This window comes from Somniosus microcephalus, chromosome 11, assembly GCF_052327205.1.
Source record: "Somniosus microcephalus isolate GS21.2 chromosome 11, FLI_Smic_1.0, whole genome shotgun sequence".
Taxonomy (NCBI): domain Eukaryota; kingdom Metazoa; phylum Chordata; class Chondrichthyes; order Squaliformes; family Somniosidae; genus Somniosus; species Somniosus microcephalus.
In genome coordinates, this window is record NC_140997.1 from 196,952,036 (window position 1) to 196,979,986 (window position 27,951).

The window sequence follows — 27,951 nt, forward strand, 5'->3', positions numbered from 1 at the left end:
GATTTCTAAATTTTTGCAGCAGAATGGTTAATTTACATACTGTGACAAATTAAAAAATTTCCATGTGTTCAGTTTACACCACTAATATTAATTTCTATTAATGAGAGGAGCCTCTTCAAGTTCACCAGACTTAAGTATGTCATCATGTAATGTCATCATGTAATGTCATCACGGAAGCTCAACGTAAACTCGAGGAACAGCACCTCATCTTCCGATTAGGCAGTCTGCAGCCTTCCGGACTCAATATCGAGTTCAACAATTTCAGATCATAAGCTCGGCCCCCATTTCATTTTCTCTTATAATTGTTCCACTCCTTTCCCCCCCCCCCCCCCCGCTTTCCTTTTGTTTCTCTCTCACACCTGGCAGCTATCTTTCGCCAGTACACTTTACACCTAATCCCAGCCTATCACCATCTCATCTAGCTTCTAATCTCTTTTACTTCTTTTGTTTCTTTTATTCTTTTGTCCGATCGCAGCCCTGCCTCCGATCCAGTTTCTTTTCTTTCCAGTTTTGAAGAAGGGTCCAACCCGAAACGTCAACTCAAATTTCTCTCCACGGATGTTGCCTGACCTGCTGAGTTTTTCCAGCATTTCCTGTTGTTATTTTGGATTTCCAACATCTGCAGTATTTTGTTATCGTATGTCATCATGTAGATAATTTAGTGCATGAATTTAAATGAACCTCTTGCGCTTCTTTGTAAGGTCTTTCCCAGGAAGGTTATAACATGAAAGACTGTTGTTTTCAGACTTTTGGATATATAACCGCATTGGATTGCATTCCGATGTTAACTCCACACAGTTGCCTCTGAGCCAGTCATGCCCCATTTTGGCTGTATTGGTTTTATTTATACTGTTGATGGAAATTTAAGCCATCTGGTTAGATATTCATTGACATTACACAAACTTACCATGGTCGGCCTGTCACTAAGCAATTTGTACTATACAATTGATATAACTGATGGTAAACTTAGAAGCTGACAGAACAATATGTGAGATCAAACTTCAATTAAATGAAAATATGTGGAGTTGTGACTGAATACAGAAAGAGACAAGATTAATTTCTCTATAGGAAGCAAAGCCGCAAGGCAAAATCCAGTATCATTAAAGATGTGAACCATTACTCCAACATACACAATAAAGGCAAAAGCAACAACAAATTTAAAAGAGCTGCAAGGTGTAAATTTTATAATACGCAGAAAGATCAAAAATATACTATCCAGCTGTAAATAACCACTAAGAAACTCTGAAAAGACAAAGAAAATTAATGTGCAGACATTTAAGTGAAAGTACAACAATGACACTGCCTGTTCTTCTGGGCTGCTGTGGCACCTGATAAGTGAGGGGATAAATTCTATCTTATTTGAAATATAAATACAATATTCTCATTTTACAGTCAATAAAATCCACTCATGTGCTTACCATTAATAGGTAATAAAGTTTTTCAAGTTTTTAATTAGTAATCTTTAATGTCCTTCATTGATTGTTTATCTGTTCCAAATATATAATTTAAGTCGTTCTCTGCTTTCTCCACTACTAGTACTGAAGATCATGCAGAGTTTAAAGTCTAATAACGTAAGTTGCCTTTGAGATTTTCAAGGATCAGACCACTGCATCCACCTAGTACAATATAATAAAGGAGCCATGGGCATAGATGTCAAAGTTTTGCAGCACTTAGAAAAACTAGTGCAAACACTCACAGGATCTGTGGTCCTGACAAATGACTGTGCTGCTAGCAGCAGGAGGACACACCACCTGTGACTGAGTCCTTCACAGGACTTTCATGGGCATTGCAATGTAAACCAGAAGGTTGTAGAAGAACACCTGGGGACAGATCAGCCTGAGTGGCTAGCTGTGGGACTTTTTACACTCCCATCTCACATTCATAGCATGGCAAAGAGGCTGTTTACCTGCTGCATGAGGTAGTGAAAAATATTTATGCCATTATACAATTTACCCAAATGGGCATTGATATGACACAACTGCATACCATTATACAATAGGATGGGTACATTTGGCACAGTGGGTTGCCTCTCTCATCGACTTGCTCATCATACTGGAAGAAAAACAGGAAGACTTCCCCATGCAGGTACATAATGGGCTGGATTTTGCCAGCCGAGACGAGTTGGGAGCGGGACTACTGCCTTCCGGGTTCTAGTCCCGCCCCCAGTGACGTCTGACGAAGGCACGCTATTTTCCCTTGATTGGCCTGGGTAAGCCCGCACCGGCCAATAAAGGGAAAGCCGGTGACAGATGACGTCAGCGTATGACGCTTCATCTGTCGAAATGTTTTTGACAGATGAATTGTCAGCATTTGACAGTTTTGAGAAGCTGTCAAACACTGACAATCTCTGTTCTAAGGTGAACCCTTGCACATAGGCTTATCAAGACTTCTCTCCTCAGCAGAAAGCAGGTGGCTGCAGCATCTGAGAATGCAGCAGCCATTCTGTCATCTCTGCCGTTGAGATGAGGCACCTCCGGATCCCCAAGGGTTGAAGCCTGCAGGAAGAATCAAAGGTAAGGAAACTTTTTCTAACACTTTACACTCACCTCTCATACTTACCTGTCCACACTTGCATCCATCATGCACCTCTACATCTTACATTTCGACCCCTTTCACACCCGCAGACCGCCTGCTCGCCTCGCTGACACTGGCAAGGTTCGCAGCCATCAGGAAGCCCGCAGCAGAAGACTTAAAATGGGGAAAAGCCTCAAAACTGCCTGTTAACTACCTGTTAACAGGCAGTTAATTGGCACTAATCCCCTTCCCGCCTCGAGGAGACGGGTCCCTGCGCAACTCAGGGACCCGCCTCCCAGGAAGATGGCACGGAGGCGGGTTGGGAGCGGGGTCGTTACCTGCTCCCAGTTTCTGCCATTTTCCCGGCAGTCCCGCCTCCAAACCCGCCTCCTCAGGGCTGGGAAAATTCCCCCCAATGTCACTGGAGAAAGTCCACTGAGTCCTTTGAAGGAATATCTATGGGGACGGGGGACTCGGGACGAGGGTGGGGTCTAGCACTGTATTTCCTTGTGCAGTTCCCAGTGTAATGTTCTTTTGATCTAAAGAACTGTCCTGGGAAGATACTTCAAGTGATGGCTCCTCTCAAAGTTCAGCAACCAAAACCTAGGGAGAGCTGAAAAAGAACAAGTGTACATAGTTGTATTGGACATTACTTAGAATATGTCTGACATAATTGACTTTGCACCAGCTCATCTTTTTTACATCACAGCTGCTTTTACGCATTTTTCTAAAACAGAAAATTTAAAAAAAATTAATTATGAAATTGTAAATATATTTTATAAAGATTTTTACTTATATCAGAAACCTTACAATACATTATAGAAAAAGTTAATGAATATATGTGGTGAAAAGGCTTGAATATATATATTTACCTGTATAATTTATATCAGTTGATCAGACTGAGCATCTTGTATAAGTCACTTTGATGCCCAGTGTTTATCTCCTCCTCCATGCTAATTTTTCTTCTGATTCCAGACACATATTGAAAATTTACAGCATGATGGCTCCTCTCCTCCAAGCTGAAGTCTGGAAAATATCCGTCTTGTAATATGTCCTGTTCTTCTGTTGGACCCGAGTTCTCCATCACGGACATTTTCATACAGGGAATGTCAAGATATACTTTGAGATACATGCAAAAACATTGCACTTACTGATGTTCTCTTAGTAGCCACTGAAAAGACTATAGAAATGCAATGTAATTCAAATCATTTCATTAGACATCTAGTATAAACCAGTGATATTGCAAAGAATGATTTGTATTATTTGATAATCAATATAATGCACCAATAACATTTGAACATTCATTATGCATAGGGAATTCTCCTTACTATACGGAAAAGGTACAAAACATATTGGCCTAGAAATTGGATAGCACTAAAAAACGGGCATAGGCACCGCGATGCGAGATATGCCCATTCAAAAAGCACAGGCAGCACGTCAACTTCGTGCTGCCTGTTAATTATAATGATTGCAGGGGGCCAAAGTTTGCGTTGTTCGAGCGAGACTAACTTTACTTAAGGCTAGCCTGCTCCTCTTAAAGGCTTCTGGACCTCTTAAAGGTGAGCTGCCTTCTGCTGATCAAAAATGGTAAAAGTGCTTCAGCAGGCCAGGGAAAGGGCACCCAGGGTCTCAGACGCAGCACTCGAGTTTTGTGCAGGGGGGTCAACACTGGAAGAGAGGTCCTCTACCCACAGGGGGCCAGAAGGCCCTCCAGAAAGACAGATGTGGGACCAGATCGCCGAGGCAGTCATTGCCAGCAGTGTCACCCCCATGACCTGGCTCCAGTGCCCAAAGAAGTTTCCTGACCTCAGACGAGTGGTCAAGGTCAGTGAATGCATCTTCAAAAGCCATCTCCTACCACCTGCACCACTAGCCTCACACACTGCTCAATGTATGACCCCCCCCATCACTCACCTACCAACAACCTGCACCAAACACAAGGCACACCTCATATTCCTAGCTTCACCTCACCCCATTGGAGGGGACAGTGCTGGCCATTCTTGGCAGGGGCATGGCTGAGCCCTTGGCCAGCCACAGAACTGAATGAATACAAAATACTGGTATATCCTCAAACGTTATCCTCCTTCTCACATCCCACTTCCCCTTCATCCCACAATATCTTCTGATTTACAAGCTGCACATGGTGTAAGCATACACCTCTTGCTTTACTCCCCACACCACAATCCTACCATTGAGTCTTCCTCGCTTCACACACCCAAGAAATCCAGCCTGACCAGCCAGTGGTTGACCAAGAAGATGGAGAGGACAGTGAAGAAGAGGAACCACCGTAACTCAATTTCACACTCCCAGCCACCAGCTCGTCGAGGTCGTCCTGCAAGGCCGTCTGCAGTCTCCCCCACTGAAAGTCAGCAGCCTTCCACCAGCCATGCTGCAGCCACTGGGGTAACACTGCGTAAGAGCACTAGGATAGGCAAAGGCACACACAAGACATTCAGTAAGGGAATGCACAAGGGTGATTAGTTTATTTTTTGATGTAATATTGGATGCATATATCGATAAAGTTAGATTGGAAAGTTTGCTTTGTGGTGGCTTTTATTTCAGCATTGTGGCCAAGAGGATGCTGTGATGGTCAATAACAGAGGGAAGGTAAGGTGAGAGACAAATGTTAACAGGGAAATTGGGGTTGTGTTCACTGGTACCGCAGGCGGATGATTCGATCCCGAATATCCTGGCCAGGAAGGGGCTGTCTGGTTGGCCTCTTTCCTTCCACTTCCTCCTCTTCTGCTTCTTCCTCCCTCTGCGAGCAGCTTGTCCCCTTTGCTACCTCTGCTCCATCTCCATGACATGCTGCAGCCCAAGAGGGACTGTAACTAGAGCCCCCAGGACTGGGAGCAAATGGTGTTCTGAGTCCTTCCTTTAAAAGCCAAAGCCTTGCAAACATCCAGCAGCACTCCCTGCACAATTTAATAACTTTTTAAATGTATTATACCAAGCCACTACTCCAATAAAATGTAAAGAAACTGGTACAAAAGCAAAAATCTTAACTTACATGAAAGTATGTCCCTTTAAGAAGCACTGGTAGCGGGCCCGTCGTACTGCTGCATGCATGCTCTGTCGTGTGTGTTGGAGAGGGCATTAATATGAGCGGCGACATCCAAAATACCAGATCATGCGTCAATTCAGCGTTGCACGCCGATTGACGTCACAATCTGGATCATCTAAATATCTGAAGCGAGCGCAGGCAACGCCAACCAGCCCAAAATGGCGGCCGCTGCGTTCACACTGGAAGTGGGTGGAAGCGAGGCAGCTGCCAATTTTTCTTCCAAACCGGCCTTAATGGCTGGCGCAAACGGATCCAATTTCCTGGCCATTGACTTGCACCAGTGTAAAAGTTCAGTAGTTATCAGAAAATTTCAGATTTACTGAAATTGATTAATCCACCCCAGTAATTGACTCAATCATTGCTTTTATCAGACTGGCAACAAGCATTTATCATGAGGTAAAGCATTATTAAGAAATGCAGCTTGACGTTAATGTTGATCAATGAACCAAAACCATTATTTTACCAACATGCAAAATGATCCCCAAAGTATTTTTCCCATACAAATAAGAGATTTACTCTCACATATACATAAGGAATGAGATTCTGAGTGTTGGTTGTTAGGCTCGCCAATAGAAGAAATGTCATTGCACCATTAACAATTAGCAAAAACGCAGGAATGCTGCAATTTCTTCAGAGGAGATAACTGTCGTTCATGAAGTTTAGTGAATTAATAACAAAGTTGCAATGATCAGTTTACCCATGAGTAAGCAGGAAATTAACCTCTTGACCATGTTAAGTAACAGGAAGTGTAACTGAAAATCACAGGGTAGTTGTGGTTGAAACCTGGAAAATTACAGGATTTGGTTGGAAGGAAAGTGCTACTCCAAATTAGTTTTATTTTTCAAAAGGTAGAACAAGTTGTTTGAAATATAATTAGTACTTTGAAGGAGAAGTGATTTTTAATTCGAAGTATAATTGACCTCCATTGATCCTGCCAGCAAGATGCGCTAGTACTGCAACAGCTGACTGATCAGCTGATCTCCAGCAGTCTCAGCAGCCAGGATATCGGTGCAGCTGCCGATTTGACTGCTGGGGGTGTGTGCATACTGCATTTAGTCCTCACCTCTGTAGGGACAGGGAGCCTGTATAATCCATCCAGCCTAAACAAGATTAAAATAAAGCATACAAATGGGAATATTCTTCGAAAATATCTCATCTCGAGTCTGTGCTGGATCTGGCGCATAGAGTTGACATTTAAAAAAAAGCAATAATCTACTTGCCACGTTAGATTGCAAAAAACAAAGGATTCATCACAAGATGTTACTAACATTATTGATAAAACAAATGGTCACCATCTAGATATGCTAATTGGAAACTTTAGAACTATGATTCGTAAACCACTGAAAAAGGTCAAATTTTAATTACACTAAGGGGGAAAAATTCAGTATCGGCCTGTTTGGGGCGCCATTAGCGGCCGTGTGCAAAGTTTAGCGCCTGGCACTAATTATCGCCTCCGGCGGCAAACTTGGCTTTTATCGCACCTGGAGGTGATTGGAGCGCTAAATCAGACGCTTCACACCTGTCTTAAGGTGCAAAGGCCGAGGAGCGAGGCACTACCTCAGAGTGCTGGCGAAGCTCATGTGATGTCAGTCAGCAATGGAACACAGACACACTGGCGCCAGCCAGTTCTTAGAGGGGCGGTCTGACGAAAGGTCATCGACCTGAAACGTTAACTCTGTTTCTCTCTTCACAGATGCTGCTTGACCTGCTGAATTTCTACAGCATTTTTTTGTTTTTATCTTAAAGGGGAGGGTTGATTTTGCACTCCATCCACATCCTGCTCATTGCCGCCTTGCATCTTGGCCTGGAGAGACCTGTACATCAAATCTGCTGGAAAGAACAATGGAGAGACCCAGGGAAAGAGCTCAGAGTGCAGCCCCCACAGTCTCTTCTAAATAGATACAAGGAAGGGCAAATCAAAATGAACCTGCAAAGTGCTGCTCAGTATGCAAAACTCCTTCACACAGTGTTGAATCTTTCCAGAAGTCTCTCTCTCTCTCTCTCAGAATGCGTGGTGCAAAAATGTCACCAACAAAAAAAGGCAGGAAGCGGTCGCCTATAAATAGCGCTCCCCCAGTCCCTTCCTGACTGCAAAACGCTCCCCTCAACCTGTCGGTGCTAGCGGCAGGCGGTAAGGCAGGGGGCATCACTCAATATCCAGTCTGGGGCGCTATGCACTCGACTGACGTCATGATCTGCTGGCGCAGGAGATCGTGGCGGTAGTGTTTAGCGCCACCGCAAAATGTCTAGTTAATTTCGCGAGGGGCGTAAACATCGCCGCGCCCAGGCGCTAGTTGCTTTGCGCCCCATTAGCGCCCTCTTAAGGCGCTAACGGGAGGCGCAAACAACTGAATTTTTCCCCCTAAGGCATTCATTATTCTTAGAGTTATTGGCAATAGCCAATGCAGGAAGCCCTTGCCCCTTAATTAATACATGACATAACAAGCCTGTGATGACATTACCAGTTGTGTCAATCCTGTCTCCACCACCTTTCATGGAAAAGTTCCATGACATAAAAAAGTACAACACCAACCAGACTCTCAGCCCACAAATACTGAGCAACACAAATTTGAAATGATTACGTTAGCACAAAAAACTGTTGTGGAACTGTTTAGTCTGGAAACCCTGGATGATGCTTGAGGCTGGAATTGGAGTATTCCCCATTGAATTTGGTAAGTGTCCTCCATCCTGTCATTCTATCCATTGCACTCAAGAATTAGAGAGCATGCTATCACCTATGATTGATGATTGCAATCGACCACCTCGCAATAGTCTAGCCTAAAATCTAGCTTGTTTTTCTCCTACACAACAACTGGGACCATCTATGATCCAGAGCATTTACTGCACCACGCAACACCACACCACAAGCTACTGACACAACCACTGCTATTATATCAGGCACCACCAGTTTTAGACACACCTGTGCCTCCACACCGCAAGTGAATCATCAGCACAGGAGGACTCCCCAAGCAATGCTGATGTAGCACCTCCACTGGTGGAAGCTGCATTGAAGATACCCCAAGGAGAGGTGGAAGGCAAAGGCCCAAAGTGAAGGACATGAATAGTTGATTGTCAGTGAGCCTAAGGTTGTTGGATTGTCATGGTGACCATGTGTATTATGATGGGTAAGAAGCTGGGAAGGATTAAGATATATTTCTCTGATATGCATAATGTGCTGTATCAATGGTCATTTTACTGCAGTTTGCCATGGAGAGAATGGTAACAAATGTGCTGACTCAGTAGGCAATATAGCATTACTCCAAAGTGCTCTGATTACAGTTACATTTGACATGGGATCTACTATGCTGGCAACTGTGAGGTCAGGGTTGCATAGTCTTGGAGTGCTGACAAATCAAACATGAGGCCAAGTTTCTCTGACCTTGTAATTGTATAATGTTCTGTTCTGATTCTGATCACTGAGACGTATAAACAGATACTGGCACAAGTAGCCAATGTAGCAATATAGGGGACCTTAGAGGCCGGACACTGGAATTCAGACCATCAGTTTGTCCCTAACATCGGAGATCCTTAGCTACATATCATCTGATGATGCCCCATTCAAAAACAGCAAATCCTTCAGTGCAACTCAACAAACTAGGGCTCTTTTCTCTAGAAAAGAGAAGACTAAGAGGTGACCTGTGAGAAGTCTTTAAAATTATGATGCAGTTCGATAACGTAGACATAGAGAAGATGTTTCCACTTGCGGGGGAGTCCAAAACTAGGGGCCATAAATATAAAATAGTCACTAATAAATCCAATAAGGAATGCAGGAGAAACGTCTTTACTAATGTGAAACTCACTTTCACATGGAGTGGTTGTGGCGAATAGCATAGATGCATTTAAGGGGAAGCTAGATAAGTACATGAGGGAGAAAGGAATAGGAGGCTATGTTGATAGGGTGAGAAGTAGTAAATAGAATGGGAGGAGACTCATGTGGAGCATAAACAACGAATTGGGCCAAATGGTCTGTTTCTATACTGTAAATTCTATGTAATTCTATGTAACTATTTGAGGCACTCCTTGCCCTTATACTGCACTATCAGAGAATGCCAACTTTACATACCAGTTTCTAACATTTCAAACCTTTGTTGGAAACTAGAAACCTCTGCGCACAATGGATGACTGTTTTAATGGACACAACTGACCATCAGAATCTTCTGGTCAGAATGGCCTAGTACTACATCTGACTGTTCCAGGCTGTGCCTTTACCCTTTGGACCATCAGTTGAGCTATCAAGCAAATTTCCAATGTGTAGTACCTTTGCTTCACTCGGTTTCTAAAAAGAGATTTTTTTTATCACTGCATGAATTTTATAAGACCAGTTTCTATTTCCCTTTTTGTGAAGGACTTGGAACCAGTCCAATCTAGTCCATAATGTAAGATTGTTCCTAACGAAAGGAGGAGACTGTAGGTAGTAAGAGTGCATTTGCATTGCAAGTTTTGCATCTGTGCTGAACTTGTGTAGTGTAAATCTGGAATTAAGGTCCAACCTGACTCTTAAATGAAATTCTCTCCTCCAAGCAAAATTATGCTGCATTTACAGTATTTGTGAGCATGAGCCTGACCTGACGGCAGTGCATATGCAGGTATGCGCTGCAGTTTTTGCACTATTAAAATTTGTATCAGGGTACCTAAACAGGAAGTCTTTAGTACCAACAAGTTTTGATGTATAAATATTGACAAAGGAAAACTGCCAGTTAGTTTAATATTTTATTAAGTTTAATGTTATTAAGTTTTCTTTGTCAAAAATACAGTTTTTCTTTAAGATAAAGGGAAAAACGTAATACACTATAACGACTACAGTAAATTGGTACTATTTCTAAAACAGTGAAATCTATAAAATACTTTTAATACAGTTCCTTTAAAAGTAAAAATGTACCCAACAATGTTGCTGGAGATTTCTTTCACAAGGATGATATATACAGTACTATAAAAATGCAACTGCTCATTCGGGGGAGGGGGTGGGGGGAAAGCCACTTTATAAGTTGATTTTGAGTTTTGATCAAACTGGAAGTATTGCTGTGTTTTCCAGCAGGTTTTCTTCAGACTATTATTTACATTGAGGGGTATGTAAAAGATTGCTCTTTGGGTTAGGAATTGAATGAAATTGTGGAAACTTAATGCTCAAAGCCATAAAGTTGGATGCATTATTATGTATTCAAAGTAATTTATGTGACATCCCCTCTCTGCCAATGCAAAGAAGAAGCAAAGAAGTCCAGCTACAGTAATTGTCTTATTTCAGCTGTTGCTTTAACTATCAAGTGATCAGCTCACTGATTATCAAATTGCAACAAAAGGCCAAGGCTTCTCTACTGTGATCTATCCTTTTTCCTTTGATGTTGCTTTCTTAAGTCTACATTTTGATCTTTTGACCTGAAGATAGCAGTGAAATTTATTATAGCTTTGGACCAGAATCTCAAATGCAACTTACTCACGCATAGATGCATGACATGAACTTTTTTTCTATTTCCTGCTGACTCAAGATGAAAGAAAAATTAGTCTTCAACATGTGCAAGTGTGGGGCCTGTTTGACACCAAAGACAGCCTTTGATATTCTTCTACCTCCAAGTAGTAAGGGATAGCAATGCAGTGTAATTAATATACTTTTGTCTATTTCAGAAGTCTGAGGTTTGCAACAGTGTAAATGTTGCTTTTAGTATTACTCTAATAAACCTATTTAAGTTATTTTAGATATTAATATAAGCACAAGACTACAAGATGACAGTGAATGGTGGCATCAGATCAGAAATCAACTCACCTCTGCTTAGCTACTTCAGAAGGGTTAATTATAGCAGCAATGGGTGAACTACTTTATTTAAAGGCATTTCAGCTTATGAAATAGCTGATCTCAATGAATTCCCATAGCTCCCATCATATTTTACATGCCGATTAATAGACTGTCCATCACTTCACCTTTGATCTCACATACCAGAAAAGGCAAGAAAGTCTGGCGATACCATATAACAAGGGGATTTTAATCCAGTGGATTTATTTCCCATGTTATACCCACACCACAAACGATAACATTGTCACAATATAGGTGCAATTTCAAAATATTTCTTATTAACTGCACTTTAAAGCATTAATCTTAGGGTCTTTAAAAACCCATTTAGTTAAATCTGAGTCATCAAATATACCTCTGCCACTTCTATACTTAAATTTCTGCTTTCTACCCCATCAAAGTAAAATGAATAAAGAAAGATCAAGGCCATCATACCACAATGCTCTTTGCATTTTAATTTGAAAATGCAAACTACTCAGGATCAAAACTTTTCAGCTTAGGCATTTAATAAAACTTCAGCAAAGCTCGGTTGAATTAATCATCATCTTCAAAATATAAATAATACTTTGCACTTAAATCTGAATTGAATGTACTATGTAACTAGCATAAATATTCTCTAAAAACAATATTCATTTTCTATAAAAAAATATTGAAGTATTTCTGAAAATATGTGGCAAGACTGTAATTTGATAGTCTATGTATTTTCGTCCAATATACCACGCATTGGACATACAATTCTCCGGTAATTAACTGCAGATTATCTCTGCAGAACTGCAGTAATTATGTCAAAAAATCCTTTAATATTCATCTCTGAATGCTGAATGTCATGATGCAGTTCTTTCAATTTACTTATGACAGGAATCCACAAAGGATTAAAATGACTTTGAAAATTATGTCATAATTTTAATTGCATTTATTACATAAAATATGTGCTTCTGTTTAATCAATATTATCAATAAATATGTGCATGGCTTCTTGGCCTCACAAAATTTCCTTATAAAAAAATACAGGCAAACCAACGGGAGTATCAACCTTAACAAAATAAACTAAATTAAAAGACAGTTTAGTGGGTAAATAAACCATAGACGTGGAATGTTACTGAGCCACAATAATCAGGACGGATCCAGGTTGACTCCCTGATCAACGCTGAGTTAACTCATTTCAGTTTAGGTGCAAGTTGTAGCACTACAATGTACCTCAATGCCCCAGACTAGAGAGGGGAAAAATCAGCCAAGGTCGCAGTCCTTATTGCTATCTGGTGACCCCTGTTAGAAAGTGTGCATATGCAAGTGTTCTGATGGTATGCTAAGGTTCAGATACAGTTGAATAACATCAAAATTCAGTGGGCTCACACGTGACAAATATTCCCTTGAATAAGGTACCAAACGGCTGCTAGTGTCTCTTGATCTGTAGCCTAGCACGAGTCACTGCCTAGGAAAGAAAGGAAAATGGGAGAAAATTGTCGGGTGGGGGGGGGGGCGGGGGGGAAGTGAGTGCAGAACATGGCTTAGTTGGTATGTCTCTCACTTCTGAGTCAGACGGTTGTGATTGAAGCCCCACTCCAGCACCTGAGCAAATAATCTCAGTTAACATTTGAATGTAGTTCTGAGGAAGAGTGCTGCATTTTTGGAGGTGCTGTCTTTCAGATGAGCCCTTTAATTTGAGGCCAGATCTGGCTGTACATGTGGATGTAAAAGATACTTTGAAGAAGGTAATTCTTCTACCAACGTTCCTCCTTCAAAAAACACCATCAAAAAAAAGATTAGGTGATCATTTATCTAATTTACTATTTGTGGGGCATTTCTCTGTTCAAATTGGTTTTTGCATTTGCCTACATTAGAACCTTGACTGCACTTCAAAAATCCATTGATTGTAATTCAATGGCTGTGAAACACTTTGGGACATCCTGAGGACATAATAAGATACTATATAAATGCAAGCTCTTTTTTCTATATTAAAATTAAGATAGAAGAGAGTGATTTCAAGGCTGTAATCTAATCTTAGGACTCGTTCGAGTGTGAGTTTCATTATTTATGATGCCATTTGAATCCTAATTGCTACCTTGTAATCACTCCTGCTTTCCAATACGTTTTATGTAGCTAATCAACTGAATTCTGGGAAATGAATATTAAGAACACAAACAGCAGTTTTTAGGCATTATTAGCCTTATTAAGTAACTTGCTATTTGTATATTATATTATTTTTTTAATTATTATTCATTCTCGGGAATGTGGGTATCACTGGCAAGCACAGCAATTATTGCCCTAGGTGTCCTGACTGAGTGGCTTGTTAGGTCACTTCAGAGGCAAGTTACGAACCAGCCACATTGGCCATGATTTTACGAACCTTGGCGGGTCCATGGCAGGCCCCGACCTCACTGCTGTCTCCATCCCGGCCCCGGAAATTAATTTCCCGAGACTGGGCTTGTTAAGCACGCCCAGCGCATTTGCCGACCAGTTAGAGGAAGCGGATCTGGTGACGTCATTTGATGGCACGTCATCAGCCAGTTTCCTTAAAGGGACCATGGCCAACTTTATTTTGACATTTGTGTTGTCAGTGTTTGACAGCATTGAGGTGCTGCAAACACAGACAAGCACTGCTCAGAAGTGCAGGCTCTCCCATGACTCCCTCTATATGCACGCATGGGCGGAAGAGACCTCCCCAGGAGATTAACACAGCCTGGTTGCACATTGCACAGGAGGGCACAAGCAGGGATGTGGTCAGGAGGACCTGGGTGCAGTGCCTTAAACTTTTCAATGATCTCAGTAGATCACGAAACGTTAGTACAAAGCCACACTCAACCTCATCCTGCTGTGCCACTCATCACATCCCCATCACTCTGCCTTCCCTATGCTACTCCTGCACATCCTTACTCACACCAACTTACCTTGCACCTCCACCCATCCCTCTCTATCTACATTATCACATCCCCATCTCACGAGCCATTCCTCACATTTACCCTCAACCTAGTGCAATCATACCAACTAACAACACACAAGGGTGGGCACGTGAGTGTTTTATGTAATGTTCATGTGAGGTTTCTGGTAATGTGATGTCAAACATTGAAATCTTTATTTTCAACACTTTGCATTCTTGGACAGATTTGTGTGCACCTTTGGAAGTGGCTTAGTGAGTTGCAGTGAATGGTGAGACATAACGGTACCCCCGGCAATGGTGATGAGTGCGAAAGGAATGGCTTGGGCATTGTAGGGATGCTTTATGGTTTTGGTGTGAGGTTGTGCCAACCTGGCGCATCATGTGGCAGCCATGGTGTACAGCGTCAAGTGAAGTAAATCTGGCCATGGTGAGTCCATCCCTGGCCTCCCGGGCAGAAATGTGGTTGGGTGCTGATGCCCTGTGTCCTATGCAGCATCTGGTGATTGCGGAGAAGGTTGGTGGTGGTGTTGTTCGTGCTGCTGATGTGCCTGGTGCTGCTGGTGTTGGGGCTGATTGTGGTGGGATTCTGAGGACCAAGGTGAGAGAATATAAAGGGCACCCATGCTGATGGAATAGATGGCAGGTGAAGTAGCGATGACAGAATGGTGAGAGAGGTAATGAGGTAATTCTGGATGGAGACTTGTGTAAAGACTTTCAGCATGGTGAATCAGTTGTAGAAATGCAGTGAGGAAGAGTTTGTGGTTGAGGGAAGATATCTCTGTAAGGTGGGAGCTTTTACTGTACATTTGAAGTTGTCAACTCAACAGCTGATTCAATGGCCACTGACCTCCCGCCTCAGCTTGACAGACATGATCCACGACCAGCGTGGACCCTGTGGGCGAGTTGTCAAATGCAGAAGGTGAGCTGAAATTCATTCTTAAGTGGCTCTAAACAAGCCACTAATTACCTGAATTGGGTCCCCCGCTGTGAACCCGCCACTGCATGTCGGGTTTGCTCAGGGCTGGCTGACCCATCGGGGAAAGGCATGTGGTGGCAGGTTCACAGCGGGATCCCGACCCGCTGGAAAAAAAAACTTTCCCACCCAACCCGCCACCGATCGCGCCCACTGCCCCGCCCCCACCCCCCCCTGCAAAATCCAAACAATAGTGTCAGACTGGAGTCACATATAGGCCGGACTGGGTAAGGACAGTAGGTTTCCTTCCCTAAATGACATTAGAGAACCAGCTGGGTTTTTAACAACAATCTGACAGCTTCATGGGCACTTTTGTTTACTGATGCCAATTTTTTGTAATTTCCAGATTTCCTTTTAAACTGAATTCAAATTCTGAAGCTGACATGGTGGGATTTTCACTCACTTTCTCTGGATTATTAGTCCAGGCTTTTGGATTACTAGTCCAGTAATATAATAATATTATATATTACTACCCTCCTACCATTAATTTGCTTCTAGGCATCAGTTTCATAGCAGCAATGCATCTAATGGATTACTTGTTCTTTTCATAATTATTCTGGATTAAATGTAACATAATAGTGACATTAGACAACAATGACTGGGCCAAAAAAATATAAGGAATCAAACATTATAGAGCCATTGAGGCAGCAAGTAGACCATTCACATCTATCACGCATTCACTTGATAATGTATGTGGGATGGCCGTTGTCACCGTTGACAGTAGAAGAAAGACTTACTTTCTACATGTAGAGTTTGAATAGGAAGAACATCAACAAATGGATGAGTAAGTGTCATTTGAAGATTTCAATCTCGACAAATTGGCTACTATGTTTACAGAATTCTATCACTTCATATTCAGTTTGCTTAGGTAGTGCCAACCTGGCGCATCATGTGGCAGCCAGGGTGTACAGCGTATATGTGCCTGATTTAAGAACAAACTGCCTTCAATGATAACATTCTGAGCCTTTATCATCTTCAAAATCTGACAAAAACGGCTATTTGGCTAATTGTGTTGCATGTAAAAGAGAAGTGGCCTAAAATAAGGAAAGGAGTGCCAGCAAAGCGTTTCTGGTTGGCCCTTTTTTTTTACAAAACAGTAAATAAGTCATAAACTGTAGAAGAGTCTATGATTTCTTGATTTATATTGTCCAACTATATATTTTTTATATTGATTAGCATGTGCGCAATGTGTTGAAACATTATGGATGGCGTCAAACTTAATTGGCAAAATATAAACAACTAGCTAAAGACCACTGGAGTACCTATTCGGAAATTACATACTTTCATGTTGTAGTTTTAATTGATTCTTAATACATTCACGTATTAATCTTTTCTCAAGCTATTACCTTTCTCAGTTTATAACTAATAAATTATCAGTAAGATGGTTAGTCATTGAAAGAAGCAGCACCTGTCGTTCTGAGTAATGAGAAGAGTAAAGCAGAAGATTTCTGTACCAGTTGAGTTCTGTTGTGTACATTACTATAATTCAGAAACAAGCTTGTAATGAAACATCTCATGGGTGTCCAGCTGTAACATTTTGCTAATTTAAATAAATCTTTACCTTAAGGAAGATTAAGTTTAAATTATGTTCTCAATTGTCACTAATATTGTGTCACAGTATTATTGTCATATATTGTACAGCCCTTTCTTATCTCTAATAAAACATTCAAACAAACTAATGATGTGGTGATTGTGCTGTATTTTCCAAATCAATCAATATTTTCAGCACATTAATACATGAGTAACCTGAACATAACCTACATTTTGTTTTGATAATGTATTTTACAAAGACTAAAATGATATAGGTTTACTAACTTACCTCTTTGTTGTTTCTGTCTGCTTGTGCTAAAGTGTCATTTAAGCATGGTTCCACATAATGAAGCTCTTCATTGTACTGAGGAAGAAAGAAAATATAATACTAATTAAGCTTTTCTAAAAAAAATAGAATCATAGAAATTTACGGCACAGAAGGAGGCCATTCGGCCCATCGTGTCTGTGCTGGCCAAAAAAACGGCACCTAATTATTCGAAATTCTCTAATAACCGGCAAAATTCAGGAGTAGGTTCAGGAACCCAAAGGTAAGTTTTACTGTATATTTGTGGCTGTGTAACCGGGGTTCTCGTACCTTTTGCCGTGTAACCATGATTCCTGCACCTCTGGTTGTGTAACTGGGTCCCCTGTACCTGTGGCTGTGTAACCGGGGCTCCAGCACTTGTGGCCATGTAACAGGGACTCCTGGATCTGTGGCCATGTAACAGGGACTCCTGCACCTGTGGCCGTGTAACCGGGGCTTCAGCACTTGTGGCCGTGTAACCGGGACTCCTGCACAAGTGGCCGTGTAACAGGGACTCCTGGATCTGTGGCCATGTAACAGGGACTCCTGCACCTGTGGCCATGTAACCGGGGCTTCAGCACTTGTGGCCGTGTAACCGGGACTCCTGCACAAGTGGCCGTGTAACAGGGACTCCTGGATCTGTGGCCGTGTAACAGGGACTCCTGGATCTGTGGCCGTGTAACAGGGACTCCTGGATCTGTGGCCGTGTAACCGGGGCTCCTGGATCTGTGGCCGTGTAACCGGGGCTCCTGGATCTATGGCCGTGTAACCGCGGCTCCTGTACCTGTGGCCGTGTAACTGGGACTCCTGTACCTGTGGCCGTGTAACAGGGACTCCTGCACCTGTGGCTGTGTAACAGGGACTCCTGGATCTGTGGCCGTGTAACCGGGGCTCCTGTACCTGTGGCAGTGTAACCGGGGTTCCTGCACCTGTGGCCGTGTAGCAGGGACTCCTGGATCTGTGGCCGTGTAACCAGGGCTCCTGCACAAGTGGCCGTGTAACAGGGACTCCTGTACCTGTGGCCGTGTAACCGGGGTTCCTGTGCCTGTGGCTGTGTAACGGGGCTCTCGAACCTTGGTAGGTATACCTCTCCGTTATCCGGAATTTTTAATCAACCGGCACCATCCCGGTCCCATAGGTGCTGGATACCAAAGAATTTCCTGTACCACTTTCCAGCTCTTGGTCCGTAGCCCTGTAGGCCACGGCACTTCAAGTCCATATCCAAGTAATTTTTAAATGTGATGAGCGTTTCTGCCTCTACCACTCTTTCAGGCAGTGAGTTCCAGATCCCCACCACCCTCTGGGTGAAAAAAGTTCTCCTTAACTCCCCTCTAATCCTTCTACCCATTACTTTAATAATCCTGTATTTATGACTTTACTTAACTAGTGCAATTAAAACTATTTTAAGCTTAGAATTAAATTAGCAATGTTTAAAATAAAATCAATTGACCTTTAGAATTACTGATGTGTTGCACTATATTTGTGTGTTTTTAATTTACAGACCGATTGTGTCCATTGCTAATTTTCATTTTCTCATATGGAACTAGTTTTCAATTGTTTTTTTGTTATGTTTGTGTAAAACAGTTATACTGGAATTTAGGTAAATTTTCCTTCCTATACCCAGAATCTTTCATATTCAGACATTGCCTTGTCATTCCCTTATAGCTATCTTGTGGTTTCAACTTCTGTTACCTCTGCTGATGGGCATTTTCTGTGAATAATTAAGGTCAAATAAGTGTCATCAGTGCCAGGTTATTTAGTTATGATCCCATTAGTGAACAATTCAAGCCAATCGTAGGGAAGAAATTCCTCTGGCCAATAATTTTACCAATCAATCTGCATAAATAGAACACAGGAAATCCTGTTTTGTACCAATGTGGAATTTTTGCTCAATTATTGAAGGCGGAACCGCCTCTTTTTTTTAAAACTCAGCCCTTCCTCGTTTTCTAGAACCATTAAGATATCCCATGGCAGAAATGTTAGAGAATTTGTTGATTGGACTATAATGTAAATTTCTGTTCTAATCTATGTTGGTGCTGCTGGTGCAGGGTTCCACTAACGCCTATTATTCTGTTACCTTGCCCAGGTGCCCAATCCAAATGTGAGTGTCATGATGCTATTCAAATGAGGTAGACATCACAACCAAACCTGGTTCTGGTGTGGAGATGCCGGTGTTGGACTGGGGTGGACAAATGTAAGAAGTCACACAACACCAGGTTATAGTCCAACAGTTTTATTTGAAATCACAAGCTTTCGGAGCGCTGCTCCTTCAATAGGTGAAGTGGAGAGATGCCTATAGACACAGATTATATAGTCAAAGAATAATGCCAGAGAACCTGGTTCTGTTCTCACACAATGTCCAGATATGTGCACTTTCTAATAGGAGTCACGAGATATTGATCAAGAACCCTGGATGATTTTTCTCTCCATAGTCAGGTGCGCTCAGGCCAAATATAGCACCCCTATTATAACCACAACTGAGGACAGATTGAGCATTTATCCTGTAATGTTCTGGTATATATGACTTAGTACTACACTGAACAGTGCCTTCATCCACTGGACCATTGGAAGGGCTTTCTTATGTTCTTACATTGTATATATTAAACACATGTCCCAGTATATGTAACTTTTAACAACTCTCAATAAGACAAAAGCTTCACCTCATTTTGATTGGTTTTATTGAAATCTGTAATGATTGAAACTAGAGCTTACCATCAGCATTATCTAACTTTTGATCATTATTCTCTTTACAATCTGAGTTATATTGTGAATAAGGCAAAAATACTTACTGCAATAATATTGAAAAAGTCATCATCTCCAAGAGTGTCAAGGATGGAAGAAACTGTTTGTTTGGCTATTGTCATGCGAAGCCCTTTCATACTTCCACTGACATCGACTAAAATTATAACATCTTTGGGTGAAGTGGCTGTCTGAATGTACCTGAACAAAAGGGAAAGGAAAAGCTGCATCATAAGGTCGCCAACAAGATTTTAAAAATACGAACAAAGGCTGTAAACTATTACCTACCATTTGCGGTTTCTGCAGTCAAATGCAATGACTCCATTTTCATCTGGCTCCCATTTTATACCTATTTTCAAGGAATCAGATAGTTCAACGAAATGATGTGAATCAGAAGAAATGCAAAAGAAAATTAGTCAACATCTGTTGGTCTGTATCTTATGAAATGATACATTTTTAAATTTCTCTCATCATTGTTACAATATCATTTTCTATGAGCACAATGAGGCAATAATATCACTGCTGTATGTCCATTGTAGAAAGTGCTTTCCTGCTGCTGGCAGCTTTCCAAAGAGAAACTAATGGGTTCATTGTGCCTGGCTAACAATGCACCATTAACCTGCAGGATGTAAGTGTACACTGAAGGTCGGGAGACATGACAGCGGTTTCTTGAAAGGAGCTGGCCACGTAAAAATTCAATGCACTGTAACCTTTACAGCCACTGATTTCCTTCCCAGTCCTGGAAGTGGTTGCCATGTCTAAATCCAGAATGATATAATGGAGTTCCGTTACAGCCACCTTCAGGCATCTTAGGGGGAGATTTTCCACTTGGGAGCCAAACAGGCGTGATATCGGCGGTGCGTCTATGGGACCCACCCAATGCGGCAGTCAGGAAGCCCAAACCAATTTCAGGTTTGGCCTCATTACCATTTTTTAAATCGGAGCTGCGGGTGCCAAAAGGACGCTCCGCTACAGCTTGCCAGATTACTGCAACCAGCCGATGGGCAAGACCTGCTGGGGCGTAGAAAATGCCTTGGGGGAGGGGGTAGAAGAATGAGCAGGCCGGGAGATTTGTGTGGGGCACTCCTGCTCCTTCTGACCCTACAAACATCTTTTTTAAAAACGTTCCCTTTTGGAGAGCCCTCGCAATGCCTGGGGAAAATGGGACTGGCATGCACCGTGCACGCTCCACCTATTTCTCCATTAAGGTCCTAAAGCAGGTGTAGGACCTCTATCTATATATTTAAACAGCCTCCCACCTGTTTGGGAGTGCCGGACACACTGTGGCTGCAGTGTGTACCAGCTACAAGATGCACTGCAGCAACTCGTCGAGGCTTCTTCAGCAGCAGTTCTCAAACCCGCGACCTCTACCACCTAGAAGAACAAGGGCAGCAGGCTCATGGGAACACCACCACCTCCAAGTTCCCCTGCAAGTCACACACCATCCTGACTTGGAAATATATCGCCGTTCCTTCATCGTCATTGGGTCAAAATCCTGGAACTCCCTCCCTAACAGCACTGTGGAAGTACATTCACCACACGGGCTGCAGTGGTTCAAGGCAGCGGCTCACCTCCACCTTCTCAAGGGCAATTAGGGATAGGCAATAAATGCTGGCCTTGCCAGTGACGCCCACATCCCATGAATTAATAAAGAAAAACACCCATTTCTTGTTATGATGTGATGTGCAATCAGCATCTGTGTGGATCAAAGAAACCTGAAAACTTTATATGGTGACAAAAGTAGGGTCATACGTGCTAAAGATCAAAGTGAGCTGTTAATCTAACCTGCCGAAGTGTTCTTCATAAGCAAGCAAAAGAACAGAAGCCATGCAAGCATCATTCAGGAAATTCAAAGCCAGGTGAGTGTCGGTTGAGACACTGAGTTACGTCACAAGCAAAGCGAAATATTACAGAAGCCAATGTTGCTTTAACTCCTGTAACAAAGTTTAATTTTTCTCTGCCTGAGGAATAGCCAAGTTGAAAAGGTGTTGGGAATGATATTGTATCATGTCAGGACTAGCAGATACAGCAGAAATTAGATGAATAAGCGCACTGCATGGGGGATAAAGCAGAGATTATTCTCACATCATTCAGCCTGACAAGACGATGAAAGTGAAAAGCATGACACAGTGATGGGAAAATTTGATGGCCATTTCACTATCATTAAATTGTCACTGCTCAAAGCGGGTGATCCATCCTGAGCTCCACAAACTGAGGCAGCTGTAGATGAAATCAAACACACAGACAAGAAATTATGTACTATCAGCTACAAGAAGAATTGTAATAGATGTTGAGCACTGCCACATAGCATGGAGAACTGTCCAGCTGTACATGCCAAATGTCACAAGTGGGGGAAAAATGGATATTTCACAGGGTTGTATGTTATTTAGTCAAAAGATACATACACCAAAAGAAAATGATTATTATACGACCAAGCGGAAATGGTCCTGAAAATCGGCAGGAGTGCAATAAAAGGCCTGCAAATGAGACCAGAAGCCAGATGTACTGAGACCCAGCTGGTGCTGCTTTTCATGGGGCCTTGTTTGTGGCAGAACCTCTGTCCATCCCAAACATGGTCCCCTGCATCAGAGAGTGAGAGGCCAGGGGAAAAGTGGCTCGCAAGCTGGGCGTTTTCTCGCCCCGGCCTGGGATCACCTGGGCAGCTGGTACATTGGGTGAAAGGAAGTATAACAGACTCCCGGCTGATGTAAATAGGGCCTATCTGCGTCTCCAGGCCTGGAACTTGGCCTAGACTCTGAAGACTGTAGCACAAAGAGTTCAGGAATTGGCTCCCTTTACAGGAGGGACATTACCATAGATTGCTGGGCTTGGGAATGCTGGGTCATTTTTGCGCAGCAGGCCTCCACCACAGTACTACCACTGCCCGCCCCACTCCATCACCCCCATGATAACAGGTGCCTGAGATGTGCTTAAATTCACCAACAATGTTTAAAATAGGGAACCTCCACCTGACTCCGCATACTCTGGCAGGGTCAGCAGCAGAGGCTCATAGCAGAGGGAATCCAGCAGTTACCCCAGGATCTATAGCTCATGAGTATTTGGGTCCAATATCTCAAACAAACTGTTTTAGTTCTCTGTTGGAAATAGGAGAAATGGAAGATAGGGACGATTGGGTTGAAGACATCATGATTGGCAACTTTAAGCTTGTCCCAGTGCACAAGTCAAAACCATAGCATGGGAGCAGTACAACAGAATGGTGTTAAAGAACAAGATGTTTGAGGCAACAGAAAATGCTGGAAAAACTCAGCAAGTCAGGCAACATCCGTGGAGAGAAATTTGAGTTGACGTTTCGGGTTTGACCCTTCTTCAAAACTGGAGAGAAAAGGAACTAGATCGAAGGCAGGGCTGCGATCGGACAAAAGAATAAAAGAACCAAAAGAAGTAAAAGAGATTAGAAGCTAGACGAGATGGTAATAGGCTGTGATTAGGTGTAAAGTGTACTGGCAGGGCAAAAGATAGCTGCCAGGTGTGAGAGAGAAACAAAAGGAAAGGGGGGGGGGAAAGGAAAGGAGTGGAAAAATATAAGTGAAAATGAAATGGGGGCCGAGGTTATGATCTGAAATTGTTGAACTCGATATTGAGACCGGAAGGCTGCAGAGTGCCTAATCGGAAGATGAGGTGCTGTTCCTCGAGTTTACGTTGAGCTTCCGTGGAACAGTACAAGAGGCCAAGGACGGTGAGGTCCGAGTGGGAATGGAGCGGTGAATTGAAATGGCAGGCGACCGGAAGCTCGGGGTCACCCTTACGGACTGAACGGAGGTGTTCCGCAAAGCGGTCACCCAATCTGCGTTTGGTCTCCCCAATGTAGAGGAGACCGCATCGTGAGCAGCGAATACAGTATACTAGATTGCGAGAAGTACAAGTAAATCGCTGTTTCACCTGGAAGGGGTGTTTGGGGCCCTGGACAGTGGGGAGGGGGGAGGTATAGGGGCAGGTGTTACATCTCCTCCGCTTGCACGGGAAGGTGCCAGGCGAAGGGGAAGGGCTGTTTGGGGTGATAGAGGAGTGGACTAGGGTGGACTAAGATGTTTGAGGCATTGCCTATTAAACTGATATCTTTCACCAAACATAAAGTAAGACCAGACAGGCAAAAAATACTAGCCGTTACCCATTGAGTAGAAGTATATGTTTTGAAATTGCAAGTGGTGAATCTTTGCATTAAACTGATTCTTGGTAAGAAAGTTTGTATGGAATTAAGTCTGGTAACAAAAACTGTCAACTTTATAGGATAAACTCAAATCAGGTTTATAAATGCATCGATCCCAAGGACTTAACAAAGTAATCATAAGGGAACACTACGCTCAGGCAAAAATCGAAGACATTGCACGTAAACTTGCTGATATGCGAGTTTCTTCTGTCCTTGATGCAAAGTCAGGATATTGGCAAGTAGCTCTTGGAGAAAAGCAGGAGGTTGATGATGTTTAATACTCTCTTTGGATGATTGAGACTTACATGCATGCCATTTGGAATCTCATCAGCACAGAAAGTATTCCAGGGAATAGTCCATGAAGACCTAGATGGAGTCAAGGTGCTATTCAATGATATTATGGTGTTCAGAGCTACACAATGACACACATGAACAAAAGCTCTGAGCACTATCAAACATACTGGTAGGAAACCATATTGAGAATCAATAAGAATAAACGCAAGTCAGTTTCAGAAGTACCGCCTGTGGTACAGACAATTGCTGCCAACTGTCTTAAACCAGATTCTAAAAAGGTTGAAATTGTTTGAAATATGCCCCAAAGGAAAAAAACAGAACTTGGTATGATCGTGGGTATGTTGAACTATTTTATGGAGTTTGCTCCAAGACTAATGTAGGTGATGGAGCCCATGCAATCAAATCAAAAAGGAGAAAAAAAGCAAAATACTGCATACGCTGGAAATCTGAAATTAAAACAGAAAATGCTGGAAACACTCAGAAGATCAGGCAACATCTGTGGAGGGAGAAGGGTAAGGTTAACATTCTGATGAAAGATCATCGATATGAAATGTTAACCCTACCTTCCTCTCTCCACAGATGCTGCCTGACCTGCTGGGTGCTACCTGCATTTTCTAATCAAAAAGGATATACTTTACAAATGGCATTCCAACTTTGATTAAACTTTTGAAGAAAAAAAGCGACTGATCACAAAATCTCAAGAACCACTGTTACAGTATTTTGACACAAAAAAACCTGTCACATAACAGGTTAATGCACCACAGGCTGGGTTAGGTGCTATAATCCTCCAAGATGACAAACCTGTGGCTTATAACTCATACATACTGATAGAAGCACAAAACAATTAGATGCAAATAGAGATGTTAGCTACTGTGAATGGGTGCAGAAAATTCCATGTGCGTAGGGTCAAATTGCAAGTGACCTCAAACGGCTTGAAAGCATCATGTAAAAAAAAACATTATTGAGAGCACCACTGTAACTACAGTGTATTCCAAAATTACAAATTGGATGTTCAACACACGCCAGGGAAAGAAATCCCATCTGCAGACTCAGGTTGTAATTATTCGCTGAGTGGCGATGTTCTGACAGGGTGGGACTTCCGTCCACTGCTCTGACACTGTTAGAACCATGGCCCAGCATTGTTGGATTGCAAAATCTTAATGGTGCAAAGGGACCATTGGAATGGAGGGAGAAGAAGCTGCTGCAAGACACAGGGGCAAAGTCCCCATCGTTAGCGCCTCTGCGCTAACGGGGCGCAAATGGCTTCCCCCCCCCGCCCCGAGGCGATAACTGCCATGGGAGGTTAGCGGCGGCGCTACCGGGTATCAGAGATCTCTGGGCGCAGCGTCCCGGTAGCGCCTCGGAAGAAAAATCCCCCCTCGTGCCTGTAGCAGGGCCGGGCGATGTCACCGACTGCTGCAAGGGTCATGAACAGCGAGGCTGGCTGCTCGCAGGGTGCCATTTAAAGGCGCGGTGGCCGGCCAACATGAAAAAAAATCGGCGGTTTAAAAATAAATTCTGAGCACCGGACGCGGGCCGAGTGCCGCGATTGGTCAGCCTGGCACTCAGCTTGAATGCCAGGTTGATCACGCAGCACTCCCGCACCCCGGTGCTCCAGCAGATGCCAAAAAAAATGCAGAGCTCGCAGCGGGGAGCCCTTCCCTTTAATCGAGGGAAGAGCCCCTGCAATGCGGCAACGCCACACGGGGCTGCTGCTGAGCACATCGCCCCGGAACAGGACATTCCCCATCTCTTGCGCTCCAAGAGACAAGTGGAGCGTAGGATTTAGTGCTCCACTTCCCTCTTGGAGCAAAAAATGGGAATTTCTCAAACATTTTTGACTTAGCGCCCAAATGGCCCTCTAGGGTAATTTCTCCACCCCACTCTCTCCACTGGGAGAACCCAGGATCATTATTACCGCATCCTGGGGCCTGCCATCACCTTACCCATGTGGTCCCGGGAAGTGGTAGTAAGTTGGGTGGATAGGAGGGAAATACACTGCGGACCCAAGCCTTGCCACCATTTGTATGCAACGGGTGGAAAACCAAAATGGTTCAATCTTAATTGCTCTCTAAAGTGGCCTAGCAAGCAACTCGGATGTATAACATTGCTAAAATATCATGGAACTTCTTACCTAACAGTATTGTGGGGGCAGCTTCACTACACAGATAGTAGCTGTTAAAGAAGAAGGTGCACTGCAATCTTCTCGGGGCAATTAGGGATGCGTAATAAATGCCTGCCTTGCCAGCAATGCCCACTCCCGTGAATGAATTTTCAAAAAAGCCCACCCACTTTGAGTGGGATTTCCGGCAAGCCACCAGAGGCCTATTTAAAGCAGGATTGCACCTCTTAAAGGGAAGCTGCATTCACTTCACTGATGTTGCTGTCTTATAGTGCTGCAAACTGGAAGATGAATCAGAAGCAAGCCCCCAGGTTTTCCGAAGCCTCACTGGAGGTCCTGCTCGAAGAAGTGAGGGTGAGTAGTGAAGTTCTTTTTCCCACCAATGCCAGGAAGATTCCAAAAATGGGCATTTACCATGCTTGGAGAGAGGTGGCTGAGATTGCCTGCTCGAAGGAACATTTCAATGACCTGACAAAAGCATCAAGGGTGAGTACAGCTCTTAATTTCTTCAACTCTCTCAATAACATCTGACAACAGTACTTCCCCGCCCACCCCCTCCTCACCCCACAGCACTCTGAACAACTCTGCAGTCAGGCTGGTGAGCAGCACTCTGGGTGATGCTCTGCTTCTGATCATTCCACAGTGGGCACTGCAGCTCTCGCTGGTGCTGCAGTACAGGTACAGTGTAAATTCAGCATTAGGTAACATTGAAGAGATTCAGTAGTGAAACTTTGCATTCCCTAACAATGAATTAATTACAGCTGTTACATGAATAGGAAAGACCATGAATTATGTTTCGTGGTGTTTTGTACAGGTGAGAGAATAGTAGAACTTAATATACAACCATTTCTGAATAAGATCTTCTCCATAATTGTACGCATTGGGTGATGCGTAGATCTCAGCCCACCATAATGGAAGGAGGCAGCACCCCATGTGGAGCTGCACTGCAGGTACTGAACAACACATTACTGGCCCCTAATTTAACAATGGCAGTGCTAGAGGCCTGGGGACATTATATAATCTGAGAGTTTGGAAAAGGCATGGATCTTTCATTTTAACTAAATCCAAACAGTAAAGTTAAATGAACATATAAATATTATTCCACTTAGCTGTTTTGCAGACATTGCGTAATTCAATAAATTGTTTCATACCTGGATACTGTCTGAAGAATCCATTGGCACTCCCAAAATATTGCCATATTAGAGAAGGGTCACGTTCAAAATTGTCAACAAAAATTTTGTTTAATGCTTCAGACCAGGAAACTCCATTTACTATGGCAGGGTCTGTAAAATAAGAAACAAATGCCTTTATCCTGTACACCAAAAAAGCATTTCCCACAAAATTCACATCTATACAAGGAGAGTTTCCAATTTCAGTAGACTTTAGGGGAGGATGGTGAATTAAGTTACTGACAGGTTGGGGTAGAAAACTGGAAGGTGAGTCAGTCTGGGAGCCTCAAAAGCACCACCATAGCAGGTCTGTGTGTAGGTTCCCTGCCTTGCATTCTCAGTCAGGTCATGGTGCATAAGTGGCAGGTAACATTCGCACCACAGAAGTGCCAGGCAATGACTATCTCCAACAAGC

The 27,951-nt window shown here is 43.0% G+C and overlaps 1 protein-coding gene across 1 annotated transcript in view; it reads right to left on the minus strand.

Moving 5' to 3' along the window:
- Window positions 1-27,951, minus strand: part of cacna2d3a (calcium channel, voltage-dependent, alpha 2/delta subunit 3a) — a 1,196,772-nt gene that overhangs the window by 564,140 nt on the left and 604,681 nt on the right. Inside the window, exons 6-9 of the mRNA XM_086001643.1 lie at window positions 27,519-27,650; window positions 20,072-20,132; window positions 19,834-19,984; window positions 17,030-17,104 (exon numbers count right to left, since the gene is read on the minus strand). Of these exons, the coding sequence (XP_085857769.1) occupies window positions 17,030-17,104; window positions 19,834-19,984; window positions 20,072-20,132; window positions 27,519-27,650 (419 nt within the window). The remainder of the gene's footprint in view (window positions 1-17,029; window positions 17,105-19,833; window positions 19,985-20,071; window positions 20,133-27,518; window positions 27,651-27,951) is intronic.